Source organism: Amphiura filiformis, chromosome 20 (genome assembly GCF_039555335.1).
Source record: "Amphiura filiformis chromosome 20, Afil_fr2py, whole genome shotgun sequence".
Lineage (NCBI taxonomy): Eukaryota > Metazoa > Echinodermata > Ophiuroidea > Amphilepidida > Amphiuridae > Amphiura > Amphiura filiformis.
Genome location: NC_092647.1, coordinates 4,133,053 through 4,150,548, shown reverse-complemented (window position 1 = coordinate 4,150,548; position 17,496 = coordinate 4,133,053). Strand labels below are relative to the sequence as shown.

The 17,496-nt window shown below is 37.2% G+C and overlaps 1 protein-coding gene across 1 annotated transcript in view; it reads left to right on the top strand.

Annotated features, from left to right (window-relative positions):
* The first annotated feature begins 5,787 nt into the window (after positions 1–5,787).
* LOC140142636 (uncharacterized) overlaps positions 5,788–17,496 on the top strand; it is a 77,258-nt gene continuing 65,549 nt past the window's right edge. Inside the window, exons 1-2 of the mRNA XM_072164639.1 lie at positions 5,788–6,113; positions 9,339–9,553. Coding sequence (XP_072020740.1) covers positions 5,899–6,113; positions 9,339–9,553 — 430 coding nt within the window. The 5' untranslated portion in view covers positions 5,788–5,898. The remainder of the gene's footprint in view (positions 6,114–9,338; positions 9,554–17,496) is intronic.

Here is a 17,496-nt window from a genome sequence, read left to right as displayed (position 1 = left end):
TTCTTTCTGTCCATTAACGTACGAATGACATTGAGTTTGTGTTGGAGTGGGTGATGGGACTGGAAGTGAAGGTATTGATCTGTATGTGGGTTTTTTTTCCGGTAGACTAAGAGTTTGACTGAACCTTCGAGCTTTTTAACTATGAGAGTCTCAAGGAAGGCAATTTGACTGTTTTCTTCTTTTTCATATGTGAACTTGATATTGCCTGTTTTGTCGACTTGGTTTATGTGCGATGTGAGTTGTTCTGTCGAGCCTTTACTAATTATTTCTAATACACAGTCCACATATTTTTTCTACATTCTGGGCTGGCAATTGACCGGCGCCATGGCAATGGCTTCTTTTTCAAGCCACTCCATATAGAGGTTGGCAACTATCGGGCTTACCGGAAGCCCATTGTGGTGCCGAATTTTTGTTGGTAAACCTGACCACGGAACGAAAAATATGTGGTAGTGAGCGTAAATTCGGAAAGCTCCATGATGTCTTCAACGGTAAGATTGGTTCTATCACCTAGGGTGTGATCTTCCGTTAGCCGCCGTTTAATAATCTCTAAGGCTTCACTAATGGGATTGTTTGTGAACAGGGACACAATATCGTTGGAGATGAACTCCTCAACATCGTCGATCAAAATCCCTACTAAATCTTCCGCGAGATCTTTTGAGTTCATGACATGATGTTCAGATTGTCCTACAAGAGGACCTAGTATTTCAGAAAGTGCTTTCGAAGTCTCATACATAATTGACCCACAATAGTCTTTGTCTAACACTACCGCCGCTTTCCCTTTATCTGCCGGCAGAATCAAAATTGTGTCTTCCTTTTTCAGATCTTTTAGCGCATTTTTCTCCTCTTTATTCAAATTTGACTTGGTATTATTGGTGGACTTTAATACTCCTACCATTTCCGCGCGTAACTGGACCGCGTCACTAGCGCTAAGGCCAACACAAGATTCCTCGTTGGCCACAATATAATCATTGAGCACCGCATTGGTGTTTTCTGACGTGACTGCAAAATTCAGCCCCTTCGCTAACAGCTTGGTTTGGGGTCGTCAAATTATATTTCGACTTATTAATCACCCAATTCTTGAGTTGGATCCCACTCAGATCTAAACACAGCCAAATTAAAAAGTCTCCAGTAGCTCCATCCCCATTTACTCAGAGTCTGATGAGTTTATGGCAAAATCATTTTTATAACAATTTTCTATACACTTTCCTTCGAAGGTTGATACCAAATTTGATATCAAAAGTTTAATCATCGTGAGTAGAGGAACCTTTGTTTGGAAATTCGTGCAATTTTAAAAATGACATAGGGAATTGTATCACGTAGCGGAACTAGCGTGAGTGCCAAGAATTACGTCGCCTGGATAGGCCGGCAGGTTAAAGGTTTACCCATGCATGTCAAAATGCAAATCAAATACCCTGCTCTTTCAATTGTGCGCAGGCAAGTGTACAGTGATTCCTGTACGGGTTGCTTCAGGCCACATAATAAGCTGATACAATGCATTGACTTTTGCGTGGTCAATTTGTAATTTGTCATTTTTGAAATTGCACTAATTTCCAAACAACGGTTCCTATGCTCACAATGATTAAACTTTTGATATCAAATTTGGTATCAACCTTCGAAGGAAAGTGTATAGAAAATTATTATACAAATTATCTTGCCATAAACTCATCAGACTCTGATTAAATATGGGCGGAACTACTGGAGACTTTGGCTGTGTTTATTTCATTATCACTACTTTTACTCACACGTGCATCCGTAGGAGCTCGTTTGTCTGATTTTCTTCCTTTTTCTTGCAACCATTCTCGCTTCCGGGTTTGGCGACATTTTGTTTTGGAAAACTCACTCCAGCGAGAATTTGCGATATGATCTTGGATATTGCGTCTTTCGTTGTCGGGGGAACGCGACTGTATTTCTAGATCGGAGGTCGTAGAAATAGATTCTAAATCATTTATTTTGTTGTTAATAACTCGCAAACGTTCACGGAGTAGTTCCTTTTGCGCTTTGTTCACAAGTAAAAACACGGTGATTCCGGTAACGTTGTTTTCATATTTCCTGACTTCCAAAACCGGCGATTGCCTGTAATTCTTTTTAAGATCCGTAAATAAATTCATCAGGATTGTTCATAATTCATATTTTGCCAATGTTCTTTTGTACAAATCCAAATGTATTTCGGTATAAAGATTTAAACATACCTCAATGATGTTTCGTACTACACCGTAGTACTTTCTCAAATTGACTGATCAAATCTCACACTCCTCGTCTGTTTCCTGCTGGAACTCGACGTTGGTGGCGTTTTGGAATGGAGTAATTGGTCATAAATGTGGGGTAGGAAGTGGTTGCCCTCGTCTAGTGTTATTAATGTTTACAATAATTGTCTGATAGTTTCAGATAGGAATATAAGTCTTGTGGCATTTTTCAAGGTAATTCCTACTCTCATTGTCAATAATATTTTAAAGGCCGATATCTCAATTTCAAATTTTATAATACCATAACTTACAAACTCAATATCTTCGCTTAGGAATGTCCGATTTCATTGGAGAAAACAGCGTTGTGGAGCAAAATATCTCTATATTTGAGATATGTAAAACTTCAAAATTAATAACCTGTCCAAAGTCTGGTTTTGACATGGGACGTCACATATTGCTATTTCGATATGCCTGGTTTAGCGCAACCAACGACATAGTAAGCATGGTAAATACAGTGTCACGGTGGAAGCTAAATACATGATAACAATTATGGTGAAGTACGTGAAAATAATATATTGTATAAAGTGAGAGTGGTTGATAGACTACTAGCAATCGATGAAACCATGGCTGACGCATGTTTTTCAAAGAATGAAATGTTAATGTTTCTTATTGGAGCTTCCATCAGAGCTTTATTTTTACAATTACTAAATGGCGAAATTCCTATGATCCAAAGCGTGCCTCCGATTTCCACAAGCCGTGTACCGGTAACCCTACGCTATTATCAACAATAATGGATGCTGCTGCTGAGAAACAAGAGCCCCAAATTGTAAGGTTAGTTTCACAAATATTCTTATCAGATCTAAACAAAACAACAACAAAAACAAAAACAACGTAAAAATAACTTCATCAATCATAATTTGCCGATCTTTAAATTATAGCCATTTGTGGTAGGTTTTTATCCGATTTATGCACTTATCAATTGCAACCCGCGCCAGGGGGACCCTGGACTAGCGTGGCTTTGCCCGGGGACTTCCAAATGTCAATTTGGAAGTCTCCGGGCAGTCCCCTGGTACAGTGCCGCGGGGCGGGGACACTGCCTCTTGGAATCTCCGGGTAAGTTACCCCCCCCATCCACCAGGCATAATGTTGGAAGTTCCCGCACTGTTCTGGCCCTGTACCGCCAGTCCTCATGTGGCCGGAAGTCCCCGCATAGTGTCATACCCCACATTACCTAGCTATTGCAGCTATATATATAGGGTACCGGTAGTCATAATTTAAAGTTGGGCTAAATGGCTTTTTGCTGTTTGTTGTTGTTGTTGTTGTTGTTGTTGTTGTTGTTGTTGTTGTTATTGTTATACACCCCCACACATCCATACTTTTTGGTATGAAAATAATATTAAGTGTTATGGAAATTAAGGCATGTATTTTTCAAAGAAAAAGAAGCAACAATTGAATGTTTTATTTTTCCTAAATGTTGACGTTGGGCCTACAGTAGCCCTATATTTTCTCAAACAATGATAATTATGGTGTGACATGATACATTTCGAGATGAAACTTCAAATTCCAATTTTTATTATTTCCATGTGGTCCCCACCTGCCTAAAACTTTCCCAAAGTGAGCAGGGCAACTAAAATCATTGTTCCTTACTTTGGAAGTCCCCAGTAAACTCCAGCAATGACCCAGTATAGCTGGGTGACCCACTTTTGGAAATCTCCGGGTAATCTCCCGGTAATAACCTGGCTCTGCCCGGCTAGCGGGGTCATCCTAATTGGAAGACTCTGGCAGGGCCAGGTTATTACCGGGAGATTTCAAAGAAAGTCCAGGCTAGCGGGCACTGATACCTTGGAAGTCCTGTGGAAAGTCCCAGCTAGTGCCCTATCGCTATGGCCAGGGTCCCCGAGCGCGAGTTGCAATTGATAGGTGCATTACAAGCATCTTGGAATTGACACTATATCACAGTGAATGCGTTGTTCGATTTTAACATAGTTTGCTTTCGTTTTTGAAACATTAAATAACGTCTTTCTGCTGCGCTTTTTCTTTTTTCTTTTTTTTTTAGTTGTTTTTTGTACCGGGGCCAGCAAAGCTGGCCGCGGTACTTATTAGTTGGATATAAAAAATTGCTGTTTCTAGGCTATGTATGAAACAGAAATTCATGAAGAAAGCACGTACCTGAATCAAGTTGTTTTTATGATGTTTTATGCTTGTAATGTGTAAACATATAACTTGTGGTTGAACGGATCAGAAATATTGTGTTGATTTTGCATGGTAAGGTAAAATAGGTATATGTTTTAGGAAAATAATTTTTCTGAATCTAGACTAGGAAGTTTTGCTGGTTCTCTTCACTAGAACACTTATCTTGGCAGGCTATGGGATCATGTGGGCAGACACACCGGGTACCATACATGCATTGTGTGAGTTCAGTATCTCAGTGTGTTGTATGGTATGTGATCCAATATCTCTGGTGAGAGCTACCTGCTGAGTTATGATGACATATTTAATTTACACATCTTACTCTATTCATGTTCCTAGTGGTCTGTCTGTGGTGGTCTGTTATCTTAATAGGCCTATATGTGTTGGATAATTTTCAACTACATGTAACATGTTTGACCATGCAACATGCAGTAAACATGGTAAAAGTTGAATCCCTCACATCGAAGACCTGTAGGCCTATTAATAAATAAGCAAGATCACTGAATATTGGAAATATTATGTACATTTCCTGGTAACACGATGATGACCAAAAGCTATTGATGCACACATCACCTTCAAATATTTGGGTCTATTTTTATGATGACAAATATGTCACAACTAGAATGAAGCTTAGGGCATAGGTCCTAAGTAATGATTGAATTTTGTTACTTAGAATATTGGCTATCTTTTAGAATACCCTACCACTTTTTACATTCACAGTGTGGCTTTAAAGGTGCTATTTTTGGGTTCAGTTTTCGAAAAATGATATTTCTCGAAATTTTGCTTGTTACTTTGTATGCTTAAATTCTCAAAACAAAAAGAGCTATGAATGAATTAATCTATAATATAGGCCCTAAGGTGCGAACGTCGGTTGTTTTTTTAGGCCACAAGACCATTTAGCAATCCATGTATGTGGGGTATATGTGTAGGGGTGTTTGTACCCTAACAGTATCTGCTTCCTACTCACGCCATCCAAACCTGGTGATAATAATATTTGAGTAGGAGGACATGTGAATTAGCGTCAACTAATCCTTTTCACCAATAGGCCCTACCACCAATCAACCAGTACTTCCCACCATCCAAAATCTCCCTATTTTGCCAGCCAACAATATCACATAATTATCAGAGATTACCCCATATGTTTAATTGCAAGCATCCAACCAAGGCCAATCAATTAGATGTACATCCTTGAATCACAATTGTCATTTTAAAACCATGTCTCGCCTGTCAAATATTACACAATACAAGCATCTTTCAGAAGGATTATTTAATCATCACATGAAATCATTCCTGTCCCGGTACATCCCTTTTTAAAGGGTTTTTTATTTAAAGTGGTAGCGAGTAAGTGGTAGCTATACATATTGTCATGTCCATATGCCTTGTTTAGCGCAGCCAACGGCATTGTTGTCATGGTAATTACAATGTCACGGTGGAAGCCAAATACATGATAACAATTATGGTGATGCGCAGGAAAATATTGTAATAAGTGATAGTGGTTGATACACTGCTAGCAATCGGTGAAACCATGGCTGACGCATGTCTTTCAAAGAAGGAAATATTAATGTTTCTTATTGGAGCTTCCATCGGAGCTATATTTTTACAATTGCTTATTGGCGTAAGTCCTATGAGCCAAAGCGTGCCTTCTATTTCCACAAGCCGTGTACCGGTAGCCCTACGCTATTATCAACAAGAATCGTCGATGGATGCTGCCGCTGAGAAGCAAGAGCCCCGATTTGTAAGGTTAGTTTCACAAATATTATTATCAAATCTAAACCCCGGATCTAAACAAAACAACAACAAAAACAACGTAAAATCATAATACCCAGCGGCAAACACAAAAATGTTTTAATACGTTAAGGGGACGAGCAATCTTTTTTCAATTGGACCAGAAATGAGAGAAATTTGCCATGTTTGCTGTGAATTTTTGCCTAGCAATATTGATCACAGGTTCAAAATTGATGATGCACATCAATGACCAAACTCTCTAGTTTTATATTTGAGCATGGTTACTTGTGTAAGGTCATAGGAAATTATGTAAATAGGCCTGTATATATAATGTTGCATTTCGGCTCACGCACTTTTGTCAGTCAGTCGAGATTTCATAACCTACCCTTGGGCCGATCTCCATGTTATTTGGCTATAATATTATGTTGAACACTCCCAAGAAAGAATTATGATACTTATTTGGGTCTTCGGACCTCATCATATTCCTTTATATATTTCGTCCATGCAGACAATGTGATGTGATTTTGCAGGGTCGGAAACGATAATGTCTACATGCTAAATTCACGAATTTTCCCACTTTTAACATGAAAAAGACTTCTATGGTAATGGTGGCAGCGAGGAAAATCAAATTTGCGTGCATTCATAACCTACTTCATGTTCAAATCTTTCAGTTTAGTGGCGAGTTCTGCTCATATGTCATATCTACAGAATTCATGTTACGGACATTTTGAGCATGAATTCGTTTAATACAATCTTACCTTTTCAACTTCTGGACACGTAAGAAGCCCAACACAAGCCTTGCACTGTGGTTATATTCATATTTCCGATTGATATCTTCTGTTTGATATATTCCATATTTTGCTGGCAAATATTCCTCGCAATACTTCGTAAATGGCACCAAGTGCCAGTATGATATTAAACATTAAAGAGATCACCATGAGTTAATATCAGCACATTTATATTTATTGCAAGCTGGGTTTGACAAGGGATATGAGACAACACAACTGGGGGGATAAAGCAATTGTTGAACAGGCCTATATTGTGTGCTTTTCTGTGACTTATAGACCCCGAGCCTTGGGCCAAGGCTACTATTGCTTTAAGCAATAAGGAATGTTATTAGCCACAATATATTCAAGGCTGTGTCTATTGTCATCGACCTGACAACAGACACGCCCACGGTACTACCTGGTACAAACATTTGTAAAAGTGGAATATCGAGTTTATGACCAAAAACATTAAAAAATGATACTTTAAGGTATTGTTTTGTTAGTTTCTGTATGGCACATGATACATACACATGTGTTGTGGTCAAAAAGGTAACAATTTTATTTTTGACCCCTGACTCACCAGCCATTCCAAACAACCCCTTAAACGTGTTATAATAGAAACGTGGTTTGACTTAGGTCAATACAATACTTTTATAACATTTAAATGTCGGGCTGTAAAACGTTTTGTATGAAAAAACACTATAACAGGTTTTGTTTGTTTGATTATTTGTTTGTTTGTTTGTTTATTTGTTTGTTTTTTGTAAATGTTGTGTGATGTGCCCTCAGTAATTTAATTTGATGATTTATCTTTGTTTACAAAGTTACATGAGTGATGACATTTTGGGGAAATTCCCCTCTCAAATTGAGCAAAACAAGTTGAATCATATCTAATTTGGAATATTTGGAAAAAACCCTGAGGTTGTAAAGTGAAATTGATGTAATGGAATTCCCCTAAGGAAGTGATGTAATGAGAAAGGTTAATGTTATAATTAAGGCTTGGGAATTCCCAAGATCACATTTGGCTATTAATACTTGGGATTTCCCATTGCTTGATATATAAGAAAATGTAAACACAATTATTGTCACAGTTTATAGTGTTGATCTGGGCTAGCTAGCTAATATGCTTACAGTCCAATTCCTTCAAAGAAAGGAAATTGCTAACCAGAATTAATTTAAGTAGTCAATGCACTACTACCTGCCGGTGTTGTCGGAGATGATCTAGAATACGTCAAAGAACGTACTTTTTCCAAGAAAGGAAAATATATTCTTCTGCCGATTTGCTGAAGTCTGGTTAAAGGAGCAACACAACTGTCAAAATAAGTGGGGACAACTGCATCGCAGTCCTGCTTCCTGAAGATATTGTGTGAAAGGTGGAAATAGCACCAAGTTTGGAGAAAGCAGCGCAAGGAGTTAAGTTTAGAGAAAGCAGCGCAAGGAGATAATGGTTTGGAGAAAGCAACGCCATTTTTGTGTGAGGATTTCATACGCATGGATATTTATAAACTCAAGTGTACACTGGACTTATTTTCGCAGGACAAGTGAATAAGGATATATTACATCAGTCGTCCAGAACATTGCAAGAACTTTATGATCACCAAGAGAAGAATGCTGGCTAAGTACTAAATAGATAAAGAGTGATTATATTTGATTATTGTGTATGTACATTTGTTGTCATAATATTATACCAATCATAACGTGCTTTCAATTAAAGACTTAGATTTTGTTAGCCTAATCAAACAGTGTATTTGTGTTGTGCATTCGTGTGAGTTCGGGTAAAAGGTGATTTTGGCCTTGAGTCAGTTATTGTAAAATTTTGTTGGCAAAAATGTTTGCACAATATATGACTACACTTCATATTTTTGCACAATATTTGACTACTCTTCATATTTGTACATATTAATGTACAAATGTTTGCAGCAAGTTTGCAAAAACGTTTTTGAATGTTACAAGGTTATGAATGTTTTGAGCCATCCAGTAGTATAAAATAGATAGGCCTAATATTAGACTGATGAAGACTAGGTCCCAACGTTACTAAAATCGTTGGTAAGTCCAGAATTTGATTCATATTATTGTGTTTTTGAATGTTATTAAGACATTTTATACCTTTTATCTAATCCGACATTTTTAAAAACGTTTCTGTACAACGTTTTGTGTTTGCTGGGTTGGCCTACTAACGTCTTTTTTTTTTTCAAAGCTGAACAGACAAAACATATACACAGAATTAAGATTTTAATTCTGTGGACATAATATCACCATCGTCAAAATTTATTTTTTAACAAATATCAATATTTTCTTATCACTGTACTTTACACCTTTTTTCCCAAAAAAACACTACATGTTTTGGTGCTTTGGGGGAAAATCTACATAAAATATCTGGATCAAATGATTATGGATCAGGAATTTTGAGCAAAGTTCAGGTGAATCATTTCTCAATCTCACCTTTGACCTTTTATGATATTTTATTTCATTTCAGGCAAGAAACAACCGAAGAGAAACCTAAGCAGCGCAAAATTCTCCTCGACTGTGGTGGTAATGTCGCTTCTACCGTGGAATTGTTTAGGAATACGTACCCTGGGGGAAGAGATTTTATAATTCACTCTTTTGAAATTGATGAGCGTCTGGCGCCATATTTCAGTCCATATGAAAAACACGTGTTACATTGTCCGGAAGGAGTTGCTAGCAAAGACGGTAGGTATACTGAATCTCAACCGTTCACGCTCTAGTTCATTTTCCTCTTTTGCTCGCAAGTGTTATGAATTGCTCGTTTTTAGCGCGAATCTCCAGCTTTTCAATACTTTTTGTTTATACAATTCGGTGGTGTCATTGGCCAGATAGGGCCCACAAGAATGGCAGGGGGGGGCAAATGTCACTCCAGATGGATTTTAACAGCTATTATAATAAGAGTGTCAACTTTTATATTGTACAAATATAATCGGCAACACCAAGTTGTAGTATGATGATTGGTACCAAAGCCAGACTGATTTACAGAGGGGAGACCATTGTTAAATAAGAATAAAGTTGATTATCTACAGCTCTTTCAAGAATTTTGGTAGAACAGAAATGGCCTGTAGTTTCCTACATCAGATTTATCACCAGCTTTGAAGATAGGGGTAACTTAAGTCTTTTTTCCAATCTCCTGGGAATGTGGATGTACAAAGAGACAAATTACAAATATAATAAGAGATACGTATGCAGTGAAATGTGATGATGATGTAAAGCCATTCTCAGTTTTAACACTAAATGTTATTGTACAAGATTTGTTAGAAGAAATTTCTTATTCAAGAGTAGACCATAATTTCTTTGAGTACATTGTTAGCAGTAGATTCATCAAACGGTATTTTACCAATACACTAGCACATAACTGCCCAGCAGAGTAGCCAGTTGTTTAGTGTGAGGGCAAAGTCAAATATTGTAAATTTGTTGTCCCAGTTTTAGTCATTTTGATGGCACTTTACTCTTTGCTGCATTTCATCCCTGAAGGTTTCTGTTGGGGCAGTTTTCCCCCTGGCTTCGCCACTACAACTCCTCACCACCACTCCACCCCTACTTATACCAGGATTCTTGTGTGGTCCAGCGTTTATGTGTGTATAAAATATGCATTCTTGGGAAGAGCACCTATCTTGTGTGATACAAAGTTGATGTGCCTAGTCGTTGTTGCTACTATCATGCCAGACAGGAGCTGCATATTCGCATGCTGGGCGAATATAAACAGAGACACCAGTTGGAACACCAAAGCATTTGGGGCATGAGAGCATGTACAACACACTATATTGTTAACCTAATCCTGCCAGCCAAGATTGGACTGGACAGTCAGCCCCAGGAGCTTACTTTCAGACACCACCTCAAGCCCAATTCCAGCAATTTGAAGACTAGGAGGGTCAGGAGGTTCCCTCATGAAGCAAACCTGTATTACCTTGCACTTATTCGGATTGATTGTCTTTTGACCAAGCATCCAAATCCTGAACATCAGAATCAGATCCAATCCTGGGATCCAATCTGACTTGGTTAGCAGGACGAACCTCTCCAAGGCTGAGATCATCAACATATACTAGTACTTAAAGCTTTTAGTCTGAGACTCTTCCGAAGCATTGTTGATTACATCAAGAAATGTGATGGGCAAGCTTAGAGGCCTGTGGGACACCACATGAGAGAGTTTCCCATTCTGACAGGGCAGACTGGTACTGCACTCGTTAACGACGAGCTGTGAGGAAGTTTATAATCCACGGCAGTAACTCGCTTCTAACACCAAACTCGTAGAGTCTCTGGATAGCTAAAGTATGGTCAATGCAATCAAATGCCTTGGAGAAGTCCGTCACAACTAGGGTTTCTATAGTTCCTTCTTTGTCAGTACCTTTGGAAATAAACGACAATGAGAAGCAGATGACCCTTTGATACTACTGGTTGCGGTCAATTGCACTCGATATATCATCAACTGAAGCTCCCACTTTGCTACAAACCTCTCATATACTTTTGCCAAAAGGGAAGTCAATGAGATTGACCTTATAGTAGCAGGGATTTTCTTTGGAATTGAGGCAATTGTAGCATCCTTCCAAATTTGGGGGATAATGAGACCCGGGGGCACTCATTAAAAATGGGTGACGGGGATGTGCGGCCACATTGACAACCATTTTTCAACTCCCTCTCACTCAATAACCTCCTTTTTTGTTTTACTGAGCAATGACCCCCTCTTTTGTTTTCCTTTCCCCAAAAGATCCACTTTTTTAAAAACATTTTGGGAACATTTCTGATAATCATTCACCGAATGACCCCGTTTTTTTCTTTTTTTTCTTTATATTAAATTCTTATTAGAACTGACATAACAAACTATTTCATGCATGTCTTTTGAGGGGAAAATGTATATCTTCAAAATGAAAGGTCAACATTTTTCAAATGATGGACAGCTTATCCTCCCAGCAACAAACGCTGTTCATATCAAATATTTATAAAATATCAATTTTTAATAATGCCTTAAAATTTGTATTATATCGCGAATTTCAAACAATTTATTTGATATCAGAAGGACATTCCTCGTATGCAGAATGCAATTTGGTGTGTCTGGTGTGCTCTCAGGTCCAACAAAAAATACTGTGGAAACGTTGCTATCCGATTCCTTAATGCAAACATTAAAGCCATATTATAAACATTTGGACGTCCTCGATATTTTTCAAAATTCTGGGTTTTTTTCACGATTATATTGTACTTTATTAAACAAACATACCCTGCAAATTGAACAATCAAGACCCTAGGTGCTGTAGTTTTGTCAAAATCCGAGATTTTGAATAAAACGCAGGAACCGTCGTTTTATTATTACGATGGAAATATTAGTCGAACGCATACGCGATGTTCATAACACAGCACGTACATGGCGTGCGGGCCGGTGATCTACATATCAAAGGATCGTACCGTAGCACGACCAAAGGAGTGATACGTATTGGCGACATCGGCGCTGGTAGTAAATTCAAATCTTCTTTGCTTTGCCCCAGTTGTTGTTTAAAATTTAATCAAAGGGGATATATCTGAGAGTAAAACCAAACATTTTATTGCCAAAAAAAAAACTAATCTATTTTATATGAACATAGGCTTAATAGGAACCGGTGTACTTTGGGGGCTCAGCCCCTCAATAATTTTGGTGCGGGGCTGGAATGCCTTTCAACCCCCCACCCCAAACCCTCCTAAGCCAATGATGAAATTGTTATAATATGGAATATAAATAATATGCAACATTTAAGCAGCGAGACTGAATGATACTGACAATTCTATGTGGTATTCCACACAAGGCCAATCAATACGCCAATACATGTATGTCTGCATTATTATGTAAGTTACCTTGAACGTCAGTCTGCATTCATTTGCAAAAGGATCCATGATACAATGGTGGTCATTGTCTTTTCAATACATTCAATTATGCAGCGAACCGCATTGTTGACTGATGCTATTTTGCATACAATTCAAACAAGAACTGTCATTAAAAAAGACAACGCCATAGATGAAGATCATGTTTTGCATTTATAACTTCCTGGAATACTGGTTATAAATGTTATAAATGGTTATAAATATCTCGGCCAAACAGTGAAGATGGAGGACAACACCAGGGAAGAAGCTTTGATCAGAATAAAGACAGGTTGGAGTTGCTTTGGGAGATTCAAGGACATTATATGTGATAAAAATGTATCTGAGAAGTAGAATGTTCAACCAGTGTGTATTGCCAACAATGACATTATGTTTTGTGTGAGGAATAATTAAGCGGGTGGGAAATACCTGTATTTCTTGGCAAATACCACCAAGGATTTCCATGTTGCAAACTTATTTACTTTAAAAATGTGTGTCACAATGTATATTTAATTCATAATTCGTAAATAAATTCATCTGGATTGTCCATAATTCTTAATTTGCAAAGGTTATTGTATACAAAAACAAAAGTATTTCGGTATAAAGATGTCAAACATACCTCATTGAGGTAGGCCTCTATTTAACAATTTTATACCGAAATACTTTTGGATTTATACAAGAACTTTTGCAAATTATAATTCATAATTATTGTAGCAAAAGGTCAATGGATATCACATCAAACCAGTTTCATTACAATTCAATAATCTATATTCAGTTGACCTTAAAATGACCTTGAAAATGTTTACTTCTCGAAGGTGACCACCTAAGTTTCACAACATTGTGACAATCAATACTCAGTTGATCTTGGATGACCTTGAAGTTAAATATAGCAAACCATTTATACTTCTATAACTTCCTGTCAACTCTTTATTCATTTTTCCAAATTGTTCTGTTCTTAGTTGTCTTTTTTACCTTTTACGCATGTTTATTATTAATATAAGAAATACACTGCCGTTTTTAGCTAAAACTGGAAAAAACAAACAAACAAAACCTAGTCCACATGCCCAATGTGCGCTGCATACTCTGGCTGTTCTGACGTCGCTAAATTTCAAAAATTCAAAATGGCCGCCAAAATGACGTATTTTGCCTACTCATCACGCACTTTTTAGGTAGATACCATTTTCAATGTCTATGTTTTAGAGGTCAAGAAACCCAAATATGACCTTTTTAACATGATTAAACCTACCTAGAATGAGTTAGGTGTGTATTTTGGTCATTTTCTTCTTTTTTCAAGTAATTCTTACCTTATTTTGCTACAATTTGGCTCATTTCCTTAGTTTGAAACCATATAAAATCAGACACCAACAATATAAATAATCATATGCCTACCTTTAATATGGAAAGCTAAGTAGACTCCTTGTTTACTTGTTTGTCTATGCATAGAATGCTTTTAACAAGGAGAATGTCAGTCATGCAGGAGCTGATGGTGCTACAGCTTACGAGTTGTAGTTGAAATGCCTGGCAGTGTTAGCTGATTACGATGTAGAGGACATTAAAATAGTCTAGGAGCAAGGGTTTTCAAAAATGGTTGAGTTCAATACCCAAGTCAACCAATCTTCAATACCATTAATATATATATATATATATATATTATATATATTGTAGGGTACGCTACGTTATGCGCTAGAGGTCACGAAAGGTCACCACACAGGGGTAAAACACTCAAAATGCTTCGATCTTGTTGAAAGATATATCCAATTACTCGTCTGATGACAAGGATTTTAAATGTATAGTTTGTACTACCTACGACCTATTGTTATTGGGTTATTTTACAAAAAACCTCATTTTTAGGCTAAATGAAACGCTTTTGGTTGTACATGGATCAAAATTTTTAACTTAATCCGATTTGGGCAACAATGACAGCAAATTGTTTGTGTAGCTGAATAGATTCAGAAAAAGTATAGTTTTGCCTATCTACTGTGTTCACTTACTGAGATGGGGTGCAAACCAAGGTCAAAAGGTGGCCATAGGCCATTGTTGATCCCTGACTTCTTTTGCACATAACATTTAACAAGTAAAGTAAACAGTTTATAAGGTAAGTTCTATACCATTTCTTGATTCTTATATTTGCCACCATGCTTGCCCAAATCGGAGTAAGTTGACATTTTGACTCATGTATAACCTAAAACATGTAATTTTGCCTAAAAATGAGGTTTTTGTCGAATAATTCAATAGGTCGTAGATAGTACAAACTATACATTTTTCAATCCTTTTTGTAATTTGATATATCTTTCAATAAGATCAAAGCATTTTGAGATTTTTTTACCCCTGTGTGGTGACCTTTCGTAACCTCTAGCGAAAAACGTACCCTACAATTTGAGTCCACTACTCCCTTGCAGTGATCTAGAGGGTCTATCCTAACACCTCATGGTATTAAACATTGGTTGACATGGGTGTTGAACTCAATCCTTAACTGGGGCCCGTATGAGATTTAGCTCCTAGACTATCAAAGTAACAAACATTTATCATGATGATAAATCACTTGTACGAGACAGATTAGCAAATGATGACTGTGACGCTTCAAAAAAAGCTGACATTTCAACAAAATGACCGTTTTAGATTTCATAGAGAATTGCGCGGAAAGAATTTTGCGGAGCAAATTAATGATATTGCGCGGGAAAGGAAAATTTCCAGGCGCGTCGCGCAATTTCGCACCGCGAAAATCGTTGGATCCTGACAATAACCTATTCATTTTTTGGCGATCTTATCTAATTTGATGAGTTTATTTTCATTTTGATGAAAAAATCCGATTCATTTTGAAGAGAATTCTGTTAATTTTGAAGAGAAATCTTCAAATAGTCATACTTGTCAAATTTGAATAGATTCTATTCATTTGTGAGGAATTTTTAGAGTGTACATGTATTTGATTGGGGCTTCAACTCTGTAAAAACTGCTGTTTTCCTCGGTTTCTGCCAAATTTGACATTTCAATAAATACCTAATGACAATATTAATGACTTATTCTTCACTTATTTTTACTTAAATTTATACACAGTTTTAATTTTGTTTACACTTTCGTTGGGATCACAAGCCTTTAATCTGCTTCATAAGTGTTTGTCCTTATTACTAATGACGTTGTCCTTTTTGCGTTGTCTATTTTGCTTCCTGACTTCACAATAATTATAAACATCTACCAAAAAGTAATTAACCCTTTAAATAATGGCCATTATTCCTTAACGGTTGATTGTATGCCAAATTTGGAATATGTAGTCGAAGCAGAAAATTTATTTCTGCGCATTATGACACCTCATTTGTTGCAATGGTTCCAATATTGATAAAGTAACTCAAGATTTGAAAGTGTTTTTTCTTCTAAAATTTGAAGATACACATTTTTCCCAGATAACAAATCTGTACAATTTACAGACATATTTGAACAGAAAATCGCGGTTGAGAAACCGAACTCGCAGCGTATACCGTATCCGACTCGATTTGGGAAAAAATGTATATCTTTAATAAGAAAAGCCAAATTTTCAAAGGATCGTCAGCTTTTCCTCCCAGCTACATACATTTTAAGTATATATCATTAGATTTATAAATTTTACTTCGAGGACTGTTAAATATCAAAAATATCAATATTTGATCATTTTTCCATAAAATTTATATTATATCGCGAATTTCAAAACATCAATATTATTTGATATCAGAAAGACATTTTTCGTATTCAGAGTGCAATTCGACATGTCTGATATGCTCTCATGTCGCAGAAAAATATTGTGCAAACGTTGCTATCCTATTCACATCCAGATATTATAAAATTTGATCTCATTAACAAGGAACTAGAAGAGGTCAATAATTGGTTTAAAGCAAATAAGCTGTCTGTAAATGCCAGCCAGACAAATTACATGCTGCTCGGCACAAGTCGTAAAATATGTATTTTTAATGATAGTGTTAACATTGTATTGGATAACACGAATTTAGAAAGAGTTAAAAATACAACATTTCTTGGAGTAACAATTGACGTGAACCTGACATGGAAAAATCATGTCGATAACATTGCAAATAAACATTCCTTTAAAAAAGGAATGGGGCGCCCAATGGGAGCTTTGACGTGATGTGCTGATATCCGGGTGGGGGCACTTCCACTTTGGAGGTGACGCGTATGTAGGGCTATTAAGAACCCCCTTTTCACCATCGCTGTCAACTAAGACCCCATTACCAGCACGTGCTCTGTCGCCCAAAGACCAGGCTATTAAGACCCCCTTTTTCACCATCGCTGTCATCAAAAGACCCCATTACCAGCACATGCTCTGTCACCCAAAGACCCCATATTTTACCTTTAGATCTGTCACCCAAAGACCTAGACCCTAATATTTCCATCTGAACAGCAACGAGTCGTCTATCACTGATTTTAGAGGCTTCTTCAGTGGCTCTCACCCAAAGACCCCATTAAAAAAGGTCATATTCTCACTTAATGCCCCCTAATTTAGATCAAAACGGTTCCTCTCTCACCCAATGACCCCATATTTTGTACACTGATTTTTGCTCTCACAGATTGCCAAAAATCATGCTCTCAGGCTCGCAATGACCTTATATTTTTTATATTTTGCTATCACCGGTCCTACACCTATATCCATTTCATATTGAAGTGCCACCCCCCGGGCTGAAATGTAACCGTATACAGTTTTTTTCTTTAAAACAATCATGTAACATTAGCATAGTACGCAAAGAAAGATTAGGAAAAGTAAAGCATTTTTATTGCAGTGAGAGAGGTGTAAACTCGTACTGCATGGGACGAAAGAGGGT